Below are 16534 nucleotides of genomic sequence, written 5' to 3' on the forward strand. Positions count from 1 at the left end.
GTGTTTTTGTCAGATCTTATAAACTAAGTGGAGAACAGTTCTTGGATGAGAGACCTTTAGAGCCTTTTCTATACTAGGATTATTTAAAATTGCTAATGCCCGTGAAGCTGAACCCATATTAGTGATGGTGGGAAATTTTTGCAAAATTCTCCATTAGTTGGAAGAAATGTTACTGGTGATTCAGAAGGTGGAATTCCTTCATTTCATTCAGGATAGCTCTAAACCCCTTAGAATGATGGATAAAAGGATAAGTATAGGTTTCAGAGTAGCAGCTGTGTTAGTCTATATCCGCAAAAAAAAAAAAAAGGAGTACTAGTGGCACCTTAGAGACTAACCAATTTATTTGAGCATAAGCTTTCGTGAGCTACAGCTCACCTCATCAGATGCATTCAGTGGAAAATACAGTGAGGAGATTTATATACACACAGAACATGAAAAAATGGGTGTTTGTAAAGCAACCTGGGATTCTTTTGGAAGAAAGATGTTTATAAATGATCAAAGTTGCTATTGTTAATCATTATGATATATTGCTACTATTTAAATGCCAACATTATTAAGCGTGTTCAGTGATGTATTAGATACAGCCAATAAAATTTGATACACTTGTTAGAAGTGGCTGACCATACCGGGTCAGATCCTAGCTTTGTAGATTTACTATGAAGCAGTGTAGCTCTACTGAAGTTAATTGAACTACATGAAATTGTACCAGTTAAGGATCTGGCCAACTGTTGCAAGCAATTCCTGATGTCCTATTTGTTTGAATGAATGTTCAAAACAGATGCATCTTAAAAACATTTTGATTAAAAACTAGAATGATATAAAAATAATATGCTCACATTAAATGGATTAAAAAATGGCTAACTGATAGGTCTCAAAATGTAACTGTAAATGGGGAATCATCATTGAGTAGTTGCAAGTTGGAGCTAGACAAATTCAAGCTGGAAACAAGGCGTACATGTTTAGCAGCAAGAGTAATTAATCATGGGAACAATTTACCAAGGGTCAAGAGAGATTCTCCATCACTCACAATTTTTAAATCAAGATTGGATTTTTTTTAAAGATATGCTCTAGCAATTATTTGGGGAAGTTCTACGGCAGGTGTTATAAAGAACATATGATGGTCCCTTTTGGCCATAGAATCTATGTTCCAGTACCAGCAAAGGTACTTAAATAACCTCAGACAGCTGTCTTGTTGGGTTTTGACTTGGAGGACCCATACAAAATAAAACATACAGAAACTGACTAGTACTTCCTAGTGGATACATATAAAAAGTAAACATATATTTTTGAATAGCCTTTTTCAGCCCTTCCCCTAGATTTAATAGGTATATTAAGTCCAATGAATCCCGCTTGCATCAAATGAGCATGTGTTACAAGCGGTGGACTATGCTGTGAGTGAAAGCAGCAGTTTCAAAGGAAGGAGGGAGAGGTCTCTGCGGATTATCCATGTGGAGGATATCCAGGATTATCCTAACACAGTTTATACAGACCTGGACTCCCGCTACTAGTCATTGAAAGTAAACTATAAAACATTTAGGGCTTGATTTTTTCAAAACTTCAGAAGCCTAAGGCTGCCTGCAATATATATATATATATGGATGTAATTGCATGTCTAATTTGTATGTGCATTTGCTGCAAATGCACATGCAAATATGTTTGTATGCAAATGGCCAGTTTAACTGGCTGTCTTTATACCTACATACTCATTTGCCCAGTCATAAGCAACTTTGTGTGACCTTGTGTTTCTGAAGTTCAGAAAATCAGGCCTCTGTGAGCATGTCTACACTGCAATAAAAGACCTGCGGCTGGCCTGGGTCACCTGGCTTGGGCTGTGGGGCTATAAAATTGCAATGTTGCTGTTTTTGGGCTTGAGCTGAACCCCAAGCTGTGAGACCCCACAAGTTGGGGAGGGTCCCAGAGGGTGCCTCAATTTACCATTTGTAAAAAATGTGGACAATAATCCATCTTTTTGAGATCTGAGCATAAAAATGCTATGTAAGTGCAAAGTATTTATTATTATGCTCCTCAGAATATGGTAGGATATGTTATTAAATGGCCCCTCTTGTATCCTACCATGGTATTAGGCTTTAAAGTATAACAGTAGGGCCAAATATAATGGAAAAGAAAATGAAAAATCTCTACAAAGAAAGTTCAGCTGTTTTTTTCATAACCCGCCCAGGGGCTCCTGCAGGTTCAGGGTGGCAGGTGGAATCCTTGTAGATTTCTTGCTCTTGTCTATATCTCACCAATGAATGCCTCTCTCAGCAGCCTCTCTTCTTGACCTTGTCTCACTGGCTGGCGTGGGGAAGGGGCTGTTTCCATGGATCTTGTTGTATTTGTTTGTATTTGTTTCAGCTGCAAGACTGGCAGACTTTTCAGGTATTAGGCAAAAACAGAGAAAGCAAGTATGGGGAAAAAAAAGTTTAAAATCCTGACCTAGATAGTGGGGAGAAGCAGCTGTTAAAGATGTAGAGTAAATGTAAAGAGGAAAGGAGTGAGAGATTGCAATTGAACATTTTCATTTTTATGCAAACCCTCCTTTGGTGCAGGCATTATGATGATAATAAATGGGAGTTGCTCCTAATGTGGGAATAATGCCACTTTATTGTGCTTTCAGCCCTTGGAGATTTTATGTTGGCAATCTAATTAATTTGTTCTCTCCGAAATCTGAGCTCTCATTGATTAGCCCTTAAATCCAGCATTTGTAGAAAGACTGTTTTAGTTAATCTTTTAAAACTGCCTATCTTATATCCCAATCATTTCTAGAAGTTAACCTCCTAGGCTTTCTTTTTAACTGAACAGGCTTCTCCATCTCTCCACTGCTGCTCACAGTCTCTGGGTTGAATTTTCAAAGTGGGTCTCTGATTCTGTCCCCAGTATGTCTGCCAGGAGTAAAAAGGAACAAGGGGGAACTATTCTGAAAGGAGGGAAGTAATTAGCTGGTTGAAAAGACTAAAGGTTTGTGCTTAGTGCAGCTCAGGAGAGGAGAGGGAAGGATGGCTTTGAGCCACGGTTCTGTGCTTCTGATTTGAGACTGGCAAAATGGCTTCTGGAATACAGCCCAAAGACTGCTTTAAGTTATCCAAACCAAAATCTGGAGGACTGTGCATCCTGGCCGCATCCTACCAACCCCCCTAGTCATATGGGTGGGGCTTTACACTCCCTGAGTATTCCCCTATTTAAGAGCAGTCCCTGTGTGCTGTGTAGCTTTCCAGTTGACTGAAACTGCTTCAGCATGCCAAAGCCTCTGGAAGAATAGCCAAAGATCTTACCATAAGAATACAGGTCCACATTCCTGTGCGTGTGAGCAAAGTGGAGAGGATGCAAGAAGATCCCATAGTGCCCTCTGGATAGTCCCTACTAGGGTGACCAGATGTCCCGATTTTATAGGGACAGTCCTGGTTTTTGGGTCTTTTTTCTTATATAGGCTCCTATTACCCCCCTGTCCTGATTTTTCAGACTTGCTGTCTGGTCACCCTAGTCCCTATGCAGACAGATCATAGCCATCCCAATGGGGGCACTGAGGAAGGAGGAGGAGGTTGGGTGCACAGGAGAGTAGCCGTTGATCCACTGCCCTTGCATACTGGTAATCAGTGCCAAATGTATTCCTGCTTGGGCCATGCAACTCTGTATCCAGCCCACTCAAGCTATGAAGACCCATGTGTAGGATGCTGTTTGTGGCCAAACCCTAAAGTGAAGGACACAAATGAAATATTCATTTGAGAAACTTAAACTGTTGTGATTTTCCCTCCAGTCATATAATCGACTCTTTCTATAACCTCTATTGTGCGATTCTTTATTTCTGATATATATGATTTTCAACACCAAATTTGTGTGGCTCATAGTTAACCTTGGGACAAAAATGAGAGACATCTAGAGGTATGTCTGCACACTGCCTCTTAATCAGGACTGTGCTTACCAGACAGATGAGCTCTTTGTTTGCTTCCCCACAATGCCAGCTTTGAAAATCTTTCCCCCCGTCCTCTATAGTTTGGGCACCTAGCATTGATACAAGTCAACAAAAGAACTGCCCCTGTTTTTTAACAACTCCCCCCCACTCCCATCAGTTCCTATTATTAAAAAGTTAAATCAAACATTCGACCAACGAAATCCTTCAGTGTTCTGTGAAGCTTGCCAAATGCAGCTGTGACAGACTATTGGAGGGCACAGGTTCCAAAGACATGAGCCCACCACTGACAGTCTGCTTTGATTTGTAGGCCACAGTAATGTGACAGCTGTATTACTGGAGCTCTTCCTAGTAACACCCAGGGATTTTGCAGCATAATACACTGGCAAATAGCCAAGCAGTATTGCAGCCCAGGGGTATGAAACAACAGATCTGTTGTCTTCTAATTAAATTACTCCCTTAAGAATTAAATCCTTCCTTAAATTTTTCTCCATAAATATAAGAAACAGGTAATTGATTAAAAGTCACTCTTGTGCTCACCCAAAAATGAGTTATTTTAAATTTTGGATACAGCAAAATACTTTCCTTAAGTGCTCTCGCCTACAGACACTGCTGCATCTTCCTGTAATTATACTTATTGTGTTTGCCAGATGTTCAGCGACAACACTGCACTGTTCTAGTCTGTTTTCCAGTTGCTTTATTTGCTCCTAGGACAACTTTGTTGTCGGCTTTTCTTTCTTAAAACAAATAGACTCGGGAAAATCCTTTACAAATTTTTAAAAGTGCTAAATCTTGGACAATGGATTTTGCCTTCTCTCTCCCTGTCCAACTGAAACAATGGAAGTCCTGTGATTTAATCTCCTTAGCCCCAGGGGGTCTTCTAATTGTTATAGCCATTACACAGGCTTATACATACTGATATTCTCCTCTCTATTCATCCTGTAGGCTCCTTTATGTCCATTGGCTCCTCACTTGAAAAGCAAGAGTCTTATCCTCTAGGATAGGTGAAGTTTACCTTCTGGATCAGAGTGAAGAGAACAAAGCATTCTCTAAGTTCCTGTCCAAGTCTTACAAATGACCAAAGGCTTTCTCTGAACATCGAGAGGGCTACTTTAAATTGGCACCAATATTAACTCTTAAATACTGCTTTATTTAGATATTATAGTGATTAGCAACATGTACCAATCGAAAAAAATAAGCTGTTACTTTAGACATGGGGGGCGAGATGACCAGTCATCAGGAATGCACTCATGTACTTACTGCAAAATGAAGTTTGAAAAATGAAAATGAAGTGCTGTCATCACCTCTCCATGTATTTGATGCCTTATCAAGCCTTTTTCTGTTTGCACTGAATGGCAGAGTTCATCTACAGAAGTGAAACGGTTTTAGATCAGGTCAGCCATCTATCAGAAGTGCAGACTGTTGTGAGGCATGAATCCAAATCAGTGTCAAAATGACATTTTTGTGAAGGTTAAAAACCAGCCAGACAGCCAAACCATTTCACATAATTCTCATTTTACATGTTTTCAGACTGAGCTATATAAACTCAATATCAAGTAACATATACTGTTAAAAAACTGGACCATTAGTGCATACTATTAAGAATAGAACCCACTGAGCCAGATCCTCAGCTGGTGTAAATCAGCATACACCTCTGCCCCCTTAGCATCAATCTATATTACTGCATAAAGAGAGTTTTTAAAAATAGCTTATAAAATGTGCAGTATGTTTCTAAAACCTCAGAAGCTTGGATGTTGGGTTGCATTTCTCCTTTAAATACCAGAAACAATCTGTTGCTGCCTGTGAACAGGCTCCCCACTTAAACTTCTGGAAATCTGTCTGGTAATCCCTCTTTGTGAATTAAGCAGCATGCACAATACTCCAGGGTATGTCTACCCAGTGTCTTTATTACTGTGTATGCTCCAGGTACATTACAACATAGCAGCAATCAGGTGGAGTGGGTTTCCTGGCTCAGCCTTTTACACTGCTTGCTTTCTTCACAGAACTACCCAGCTGGTAAGCTAATTACCTCATTAGCTCATCAGGCTCCCTACAGGTACAAATGATCCCTTCTACCCTTCCAAATACAAGCTATCTAAGTCCCTCCTGCTTTAACTACACCCAGTACTTCTGATGCCATTCTGTGCCAAAACATTAAAAATTCTGTGCTAAAAAATGAAAATTCTGCACACAATATTTTAAAATTCTGCAAATTTTATTTGTCAAATAAATGTGGAGGCTTCATCATGGCATTGGGGAGCACAGGCCACTGGCTGCACGGAAGTGGGAGATTACTGTGCAGCTCCCACCTGGGATATGTACTCAGCAGTGAGGCTGCACCCAACCCTGACAGCACCAAGTATGTCAGGCAGACTCAGCAAGGCAGAATCCAAGTGGAGAGGAATTTAGTGTGAGAGTATCCAGGTGTGGGTTGAGAGGGTTCTGTGTGGGGCAGTCTGGGCATGGGCAGCTCAGTGGGGGATCTGGGGGGGGGGCGATCAGGTGCACAGAGGCTTGTTTGGGGTTTCTGATGCAACAATGATTGGACTCGGCAGGAGGGTCCATGTGAAGGTGGTTGGGGCTCAGTGGTTGGGTGTGGGGGGGAATAGAGCTTGGCAGGGGGGGTCTGGTGTGCTGGGGCTCAGTGAGAGTTCCAGATGCTGGGGGAGTGGTGTGGAGATCCAGGTGCAGCTGGTTGGGGCTTGGTGGTGTGGGGATCCAGGTGTGGGTGGCTCATCAGGGTGGTCCATGTGCAGGGGGAGTGGGCTTATTGGAGGGGAGTGTTTCTGAGTCTGGTGAGGGTCATCAGGAAGGTCTGGGTATGAAGGGGTCTAGATGCACAGGGGTTGGGTGGATGGGGGAGCAGCCCCCTGTACAGGGATCCTGCCCCCTGCAGCTGAGGAGTGATGGGTGCAGGAAGGGGGGGAGAGTTTGCAGAGCTTCCTGCAGCTGGGGGTGGGTCTGACCTGGCCCCGGATGCTGTACAGGAAAGAGGAAGTCCCGTCCTTCCCAGCCCATCTGGAACTAGCAGTTGAGCCCAGCACAAGGGTAGGAGCCAGCAGTCTTCCCCGGTCCTGCCCCCTGCCCTGTGATCTACCTCTCTGCTGGCTGCCCTGGCCACCTGAAACATACTGCTGGGGAGGGTTGTATGACTGCTCTTGTGACTTCCCTTTGCTTCCCTGTTAGAAATTCATTTTTCTGTGGGGAAGCAAAGAAATCTGCAGGGGACATAAATTCTGCACATGTGCAGTGGTGCAGAATTCTCCCAGGAGTAACCCAGTGTCCTGGGTGTTCTACGTTACTAGGGTCTGCGTTTATAGCTGCTAATAGCCCTCTGTCACACTGTCCCATGCCCGTGTGGGTATCTCAAGGCAGAGCTCTGCAGTATTCCTCTGCATGCCACTCTGGGCGTGTGCTTGTTGGGATTGTGGTTAGAGACCATGCACAGAAATGATCCACAAAGCCAAAGCCCGACATGTTTGTACCGCTCAGGAAGCGCAAATGGCCTGTAAACCTTCCCTAACTGGACAGCAGTAAATTCTCCAAGTTAGGGCAATTCCTAGGGGACATAACGCTAGTGTAGTGTAGTACACTGTGCCAGCTTAGCTCCTTCCCAGCATGGGAGTTGTGTCAGGGTCTTGTCCCACTTAGGTCGCGTGTCAAACACAGGTTGGCCAGACCTGAAGATATTTGAAGAACTTCCATTGTTTCCATAGTGCATGTACGCTGCTGCAATGGAGACCAGATTCTGATCCTGTTCTCTGTTTGTGCCATTAAATTAATTGATGTAGAAAGGATTAGGGTGTTTTACACAAGATTTTTTTATTTACTGGAAAATTTCCTCAGTAAAACATGTCAAGGGAAGAGAAATGAGCTAATTCAGCTTAAACTGAATGGAAGGATAAACAAAAACAGGTCTGCAACTACGGTCCTTGATTTCCAAAGAGGAAACTTTAAAAAAACTAAGGGAATTATTTAAGGAAACAGACTGAACTGAAGAACTCAAGGATCTGAATGTGGGAGGAGGCTTGGACTTACTTTACGTCAAAGCTGCAAAGCTAGCTGAAACCTGCATCCCAAGCAAGGGGAAAAAATTCATAGGGAATGCTTGCAGACCAAATTGGATGAACAAGCTTCTCATACAAGTTATTATGAGAAAGTAGAAAGTCTACAAGGAATGGCAGATGAGAAGGGTCAGCAAGGAAAGCTGCCTCTTGGAGGTCAGAAAGTATAGGGGAAAAGTGAGAAATGCAAAAGCCAAACAGAGTTGAACCTTGCAAAGGAAATTAAAACCAATAGTAAAGGTTCTATAGCCATATAGATAAAAAGAAACCAACGAAAGAAGAAGTAAGACCTCTAAGCACTGAGGATGGGGAGGAGATTAAAGATAATCTAGGCATGGCCCAACACCTAAACGAATACTTTGCCTCCTTTTTTAATAAGGGTAATGAGGATCTTAGGACTAATGGCAGGGTGAGTAATAGAAATGAGGATATGGAAGTAGAAATTGTCACATCTGAGGTGAAAGTCAAACTCAAACATTTTAATGGGACCAAATCATTGCACATTACAAAGAGTTATGAACTAGCAAATAATTCTGTGCATTTAATAAAAAGCAAGGTAAATATATTACACAATGTGCTAGTTCTTCTATTTTGAAATTTTAATTTTATTGTAATATTTAATTATGTACTAATTAATGTACTCTACTATATTATGAAAAATGATGGAGCCTTCGTAATATGAGATTTCACTACAGTTCTTTGCCATTAAAACTTTGCTGAGAAGTGGGAAAAGACCATTATTTTCTGTATGAACTCGAAATTGATCAAATTAGTAAAGTGCAGATTAAAGTAGTTCTATAATTTTTAGAAATGATTTTGCCCATGAGGCCAAATTCAGATCTGGTGGAATTTCAGTGACTTCTGTGGAATTAATTGTCTTAATCAGAGGTCTGAATTTGAACCATAGATGGTATACATTCATAGATTCCTAGACTTTAAGGCCAGAAGGGGCCATTGTGATCATCTTGTCTGACCTCCTGCACATCACAGGCCACAGAACCTCACCCACCCACTTCTGTAATAGACCCATAACCTCTGTCTGTGTTACTGAAGTCCTCAGATCATGGTTTAAAAACTTCAAGTTACAGAGAATCCACCATTTATTTTAGTTTAAACCAGCAACTGGCCCATGCCACATGCTGCAGAGGAAAGCAAAAAGCCCCCAGGGTCTCTGCCAATCTGACCCAGGGAAAATCCCTTCCCAACCGCAAATATGGCAGTCAGTTAGACCCTGAGTTTGTGGGCAAGACACACCAGGCAGATAACTGGGAAAGAATTCTCTATAGTAACTCAGAGCCCTCTCCATCTTGTGTCCAATCTCTGGCTGTTGGGGATTGGCAGTCACCAATGGGCCACATGCCATTGTAGTCCCACCATACCATCCCCTCCATAAAGTTATCAAGTTCAGACTTGAAGCCAATTAGGTTTTCTGCTCCCTTTGTAAGGCTCTTCCAGGATTTCACTGGTTAGAAACCTTTATCTAATTTTAAGCATAAACTTGTTGATGGCCAGTTTGTTCTTGTGTCAACATTGGCACTTAAATAACTCCTCTCCCTTCCTGGTATTTATCCCTCTGATGTCTTTATAGAGAACAATCATATCTCACCTCAGTCTTCATTTGGTTAGGCTAAATAAGTCAAGTTCCCTGAGTCCCGTCTTGTAAGGTAGGTTTTCCAGTTTTCTGATCATCCTACTAGCCCTTGTCTGCCCCGTCCCAGTTTGAATTAATCTTTCTTAAACATGGGAGACCAGAACTGTATACAGTATTCCAGAAGTGGTCTTACCAGTGTGTTGTACAATGGTACTAACACATCTCTATATGTACTGGAAATACTTTCCTTGATGCAGCCTAGGATTGCATTAGCCTTTTTCATGACCATATCACATTGGTTGATCACAGAATGACTATGAACCACCAATTGCACACAGGTTTTTCTCCTCCTCTGTCACTTGCAACTGATAAATCCCCAGTTTATAGCAAAAATTCTTGTTGCTAGTCCCTAAGTGCATGACTTTGCATTATTAAATTTAATCTAATTTCTTTTACTTTAGTTTTCAAGGTCATCCAGGTCTTTTTGCATGATATTCTAGTCCTCCTCAATATTGGCAACCCTAACTTTGTGTCATCCTCAAATTTTATTAGCACACTCCCACTTTTTGTACCAAATTCATTAATGAAAATGTAAAATAAGATTAGTCCCAAGGCCAATCCCTGAGGAACTCCACTAATAACTTCTCTCCAGCCTGACAGTTCACCTTTCAATATGACCCATTGTAGTCTCTCCATTAACCAGTTCCTTATTCACCTTTCAAGTCTCATATTTATCCCCATCCTCTCCAATTTAATGAATAATTTCCCATGTGCAACTGTATCAAATGTATTACTAAAATCCAGGTTGATTAGATCTACTGCATTTCCTTTGTCTAAAAAATGAGTTATCTTCTCAAAGAAAGGGATCAGGTTGGTCTGGTATGATCTACCTTTTGTACAGCCATGTTGTATGTAATCCCAATTACAGTTTACTCTCTGTCCTTAACTGCTTTTTCTTTCAAAATTTCTTCCAAGACCTTTCATACAATTGAGGTCAAACTAACAGGCATGTAGTTTCCTGAGTCACTTTTTTATACCTGAGAATTAATATCTGAGAATTAGCAATTCTCCAGTCATAGGGTGTGACCCCCAAATTTACAGATTAATTAAAAATCCTTGCTATTGGACTTGTGATTAGTGAGGTTCTACTATATAGTATTTTTCAAAGATCATCATGCAGCATCCGTTGTTGTTTAACTTTAAAAGCATGGCAATAGGGGACGAATGATCTTGAACAGTAATAAAAAAATGATTTCTGCCCATTGAATGTTAGTACACTTTTTCAGTCATAAGAACATAAGAATTGACATACTGGGTTAGACCAATGGTCCCTCTAGCCTAGTATCCGGTCTTCTGACAGTGGTGCCAGATGCTTCGGGAGGCAATGAACAGAACAGGGCAATTTATCCATTAGTTCTGCTCTTAGATATGCATGTGCAGCTGCTGCTGCTGTCAGTGGGATTTGCACTTGTATTGAGAACAGAGTGGCCCCTAACTAGAACAAAACTTTTTTTAATGCTCTGAAGTTTTTTATTTTTTTTATTTCTAAATTCTGCCAATTGCCATAATCAGGAATCCCCAAATACAAGAAAGGTTTATGTAGCCTGTAATATTTTTAGTACATAAAAGAAAATATAATTGTATAGAATATAAAAAGTGGCCAGTCTTCAGATGTTTATAAATAGTATTACTATATTTGTAACTAATCTGGGCTGCAGAGACCGACACCATGTAGAGATCAACTCAGGGACCTTCTTCACCAAAATCACAGGTTTCTACCACTTGAGCTAAAAGAATTTCTCCAAGTCTGAGTAGTAGCAGGCTGTTATCTAGTCACTAGTGGCAGTCACTAGAAGGAGGCATGATCATACTTACCACGGAATATCTTGTAACAGCATGTTATTATTATTGTACAAGGAGGGAGTCACCTTATTTTTTTTTAATTATTGTTGTATCAGGATAACGTTACTGTATAATGAATATGGCAAATGTGATGCAACTTGTGTCACTACCATGCGTTTGTTGTCTTTGTAGGTGTTGTGTTTCACTATCGTGCCGCAACTAGTAGGTATACCCTGGATTTTCAGCATGCTCAGCAGTCTTGTCTGGACAATGGTGCTGTCATAGCAAACCCTGATCAGCTGAAAGCTGCATATGAAGATGGATTTGAGCAATGCGATGCTGGTTGGTTGTCTGATCAAACTGTTAGGTGAGTTGTTCAAATTGCCTCTTGAGAGTATTTCCCCAAATTAATAGGCTTGATCTGTTCATACTTAAAATGCAATAAAATGTTAACGAACTGTAACAATAAATATTAACTTACTGTATTCCAGATATCCAATCAGGCAACCCAGAGTTGGCTGCTATGGAGATAAAATGGGAAAGGAAGGAGTTAGAACATACGGATTCCGTCTTCCCAATGAAACTTATGATGTATATTGCTACGTGGATCACCTGGAAGGTAAGATAGTCCCACGTTTATGTTCAAAAGCTAAAATAATTGGAGAATCTAACATGGCAAGACAGTAAAATAAGAATTTTTTTATAAAAACCATCCTAGTCATTTTGCATACGAAAAAGAATGGTTGGATGAAACGAACCTATAGTTTGTGGGATAGCAGGCCTTAATTAAAGGAGACCGTGGAGGTGGTGGTTCACAAATGGGTATTCAGGTTTGGAGCTTCTATAGTTAGTGACAGTAGTCAATGTAAACCTGCTATTGGAACATGTCCTCACATTTTTAGAGTGTTAAAAAAAGAAAGATACTTCAAGAAATGTTTGTAACATTTGGAGGTACTGCAGAGAACTAAAGATGCATCTAGTTTATGTACTAACTATATTATGGTTCCTAAAGTATACAGCTAAGGTGCTTACCTATCGGTGACTCCAGAATTACATAGATATTAAATGACAATCCAAGCTTAATATTGAATTTTGGAAATAAAAGGCTTTCACAGTATAACATAGTTCTGGTGAGACATGTGCAACATGTTTAGTAGAACTGTCTGTGATACCACAATATGACATCAATTCACGTGAAATTTGTCTGTGGAAGGCCTCCCACTACAATGCAACAGTTGTGGGTCTGTTGTGTGGGGGATGGGCAATGATGAAAGGTGAAAACCAAGGGACTGAACCCCAGTCTATAGCAAAGTTAGATGCTGTGCCAGCTCTATGAAGATCAAAACAGCAAGGATTTGGAGGATTCGAGATTTGAGGGTACAATGGCCACACATTCCCACATCATGTTGTGATCCCTGCGTGCCCTCACTTCAGCCTATAGGGCTAGTGCAGCAGCTATAGTTAGCATAGCTAACTACCCTACACTTCTCTAGTGGGATTGGGGGTGTATTCTAGATATTTTCATGCTTAGAGACTATACTAATTGATTCAATATAAACACTTAAGATATAAAGATAGATTCTCCCCACTCTCTCCACCTCCGTGTAGACTTATACTCAGCCTTTGTGCTGTGAATTTTACCCTATATGCAGAAGTCCACAGTAACGAGACATACAGCTGTCATGTTTCAATGCACTGAAACAGTATGAGACTTTCACTTTGTTTCCCTGTGAGTAGAGTTTCATTCAACTAGGTTTCTACTCTTCCATCGTAACGCATTTTACCAATTCCAAACTATAAGTTTTATGGACAAGTTCCTCAGCTAATATAAATTAGTATAGCTCTGTTGAAGTCCGTGGAGCATTGAACCAGCTGAACCATATGTGTCTTCAAATATTTAAATAAAGGAATAATAATTTCATGATAGATTGTAAGGTTTTGATTGTTTTATTTTATATTTCAGTTATTGTCTAAAATTCTCTTTCTGTTCTGAAAATCTAGAAGGATAAAGACTTTGATCCTGCACCCACTGCAGTCAATGGGAGTTTTGCCATGAACTTCAGTAGATGCAGGGTCAGGTCCAAAATAGCTCCCAGAAGAGAACTATGGAAATGGTTCCCCATCTTTTACTGTTATATTATCTGTTCAGAATATCACAGCCACTCCCTGGTGATAAGAGACAGTTATTGCTTTAAATAAAGCACCACTAATGTGAGTTTAGTGCATACATCTTTGAAAGGCAAAGATGAAGTACACATGGCAGTAGTGCAGATTTTCTGAAATTAAAAAAAAAAAAAGGAAGTGCTCATGAAAGATGCTCGATTGAGGGTAGCATATTAATGGGGGGAGTTTTATCATTGATTTCAGTGGGAGCAGATTTAGGCCAACACTGGACACTGAAAAGTCCAACCTAAAGTCCTCCAGTTAGCCACATAGCAGATAACAGTAGCAATGTCAATGGGCCGTCATCCTAATCTGGAGAGACCACTGCTAGGGGTGAGATAGTAGCTCAGTCTCTGTGGCCCATTCAATCCTTGCTCTCTGTAACAGGGTGACTTGGCACTTTATGGGCTAGAGGCCTGTGGTTAGCCAACCCTGATTTCTAATGAGGCACACCTGAGCAAGGATCACCTGATTCTCCTATAAAGAGCAGCAGGAAACTGCAGAGTGAGAGTTCTCAGAGTGTTCTCAGGGAGAACAGAACGGATTATTGAGGCTGATGGGTGAGAGTAGGCTCCAGCAGAGGCACCTGGGGTTTGCGGAGTGAGACTACAGGCAGGAAAAGCATAGGAGTGACCTGATAGGGATGTAACGAGGTGGACTTGAGGAAAGACTGGAAAACTTTATGTTGAATGTTTGTTAATTTAACAAATCAGAACCTGAGAAGCGTGTGAATGGACAAAAGTGTCTATGAATCATGGAGAAAGCCCCTTGAAGGGGGAAACTGAGGCAGGGGCTGTTGGCTCAGGAGGCATCCTCCTGGTGACAGTCTCTGTGCTGAGATTGCCAAGAAGAATGCCAGCTAGTGCCAATCCAGGTTATGTTCTTTTGTGGTGAGGACATTTTTTCTTTAGGAATTGGACTGAGACCACATATAAGTCATCAAACAACAGTCACATCTTACTCATTATTTGAAATGGGCTAAATCTGAACAAGTGAAAGCCTCAATACCCCATTGCCACTCCCACCCCACCCCAAGGTAACATTAACAGCCCCTTGTTGCATAGATATTTCTGCTTTTTTTCTTGTAAAATATAAACATTAACATAGTATTGTTTCTGGGACAGCTCTTCAGTTTGTGTAAATCAGCACAGTTCCATCAAAGCCAGCTGAGGATCTGGCCCTATGTTTTTAACATATTTAATAAGAAGTATAGGATTTGAGTGTGGCTAGATTAACTGTCGAGGAGTACCATTGCTTATGGAATTTCCTAACTTCTGAGGGCTTGATTTCTCAACCTAAATAATGCATTAATGCTATTTTTTTTGCTTGTGGACAAATGATAGTGAGCAAGTGGTAGCACCCACTGTACGTAAGGGTTGCAAAATAGTTTCCATTATAGTCTTGATAGATTTCAAGCCCAGAAGGTATCATTATGATCATATAGCCTGAGATCCTTCTACTTTTGTATGGGCTAAAGTTTTCAATGGAATGGGAATGTCCAGGCTCAGAAAAAGATAAGAGAAAAATCTACTCTAGGACCTGAGTATGGATATATGGCATCAGTATTATATACTGCCATGCAATAGGTCCATCTATGGAGGAAACCAGATGCAAGAAGATATAGAAGGTGAGCCTGCTACACCTTGGAATGGCAATTTGTCATACCCTTACCAGCAGGTCCCTAGAAATTTAGCAAGATAGTGGGCTCTTTACCTTTTCACGTAAGGGTTAAAGAACCATGATAGTGCTCTGCTTCTACAAAAATGGTTGCTAGAAGGACAAAAGGTGATTTCAGAAAACTACATAGCACAAAAGAGAATAAACTAGTGGAACCATTTGCCCATGGAGAATTTGATAAACTGAAGACACAAGTAATTTATGTGTACAGTAAACACTGCATAAAAGGACATTGTATGTTTTGTTTGCTGCATAAATAACACATGAATTCCATGGAAGCAGGCCATAGCTTTTAGGATTTGAAGCCACATAATGTTTATTATTGCCCTGTTCATTTCGGGCCTGATTCTGCAACAGGATGACAGAGCTTCTCTTCTGAGGTGCTGAGCACCCTCAACTGCCGTTAAAGACAAAGGGAATGGAGGTAATCAGTACCTCACAGAACTGGGCTCATACAAGATATTTTCCATCTTAATTATGATTTGGAACCAAGAACAGGCAAATATTATTCTAAGATGTTGATTAAGGGTCAGATCTGCTAGCCTTATTCACATTGAATAGTACCTTACTTCTGTAAGGATTTCTGTGTCTAGAACCTGGGGTTAGAGGGTCTTGGCTGACTGATACCTCTATGTTGCCACTGGGGAATGAGGCAAAGCAACACCCAACAGTTACTGGAGGGTTGGGCACTTCAGGAAGTACTGCCTGAAGAGGCCAGTGCAATGGAACCCTGCAGCCCCCTGATTAACCCACACCAACTTTTTAAACCAGGAAGCTGGTCCAGGAAGCGTCTGAGCCACAATGCAGACTTTGGCTTGCTACAGCCTCAGACCTCATATTTTGTCCCGTCTTGCTCCTGACTCTTGCCTTCGAACCTGGCCTTCCTTGACTCTGATGCCCATTTCCTGATGACTTGGTAGCTAGTCTAGACTCCTGCTTTTGACCCCGACCCAGCAGACATTACTGGTCCAGCTGCCTTTGTCCTGGCCATTACAACTCCATGAGTAGTATTATTGAAGTCAATGGGACTACTCCCAGAGTAAGGAGCTGCTTGAGTAAGGGTATCAGAATCTAGCCCATAATAAAGATGCTCATCTTGGAAATGTTTGCTCAATAGTTGGGAGCCTTGTGTCAGGGGCAATGTTAGACCAGATGGCCTTCAAAGAGCATGGAAATATTTGCAATAGACTTTAGCTGAAATATGTACTGAATTCACATTATGTATTTGGTTAGTTACAGTCAAAGATGTGTGTGAGCAAGCAGCATTTCAGCTTTCTTCTTTCTTCCTTT

The 16534-nt window shown here is 41.0% G+C and overlaps 1 protein-coding gene across 6 annotated transcripts in view; it reads left to right on the plus strand.

Annotated features, from left to right (window-relative positions):
* The window catches only part of VCAN (versican), a 136202-nt gene that overhangs the window by 23642 nt on the left and 96026 nt on the right, over window positions 1–16534 (plus strand). For all 6 annotated transcript variants that reach the window (XM_048850442.2, XM_048850440.2, XM_048850441.2 and 3 more), the window contains exons 4-5: window positions 11597–11771; window positions 11896–12023. In XM_048850442.2, coding sequence (XP_048706399.2) covers window positions 11597–11771; window positions 11896–12023 — 303 coding nt within the window. The remainder of the gene's footprint in view (window positions 1–11596; window positions 11772–11895; window positions 12024–16534) is intronic.

Source organism: Caretta caretta, chromosome 5, assembly GCF_965140235.1.
Source record: "Caretta caretta isolate rCarCar2 chromosome 5, rCarCar1.hap1, whole genome shotgun sequence".
Taxonomy (NCBI): domain Eukaryota; kingdom Metazoa; phylum Chordata; order Testudines; family Cheloniidae; genus Caretta; species Caretta caretta.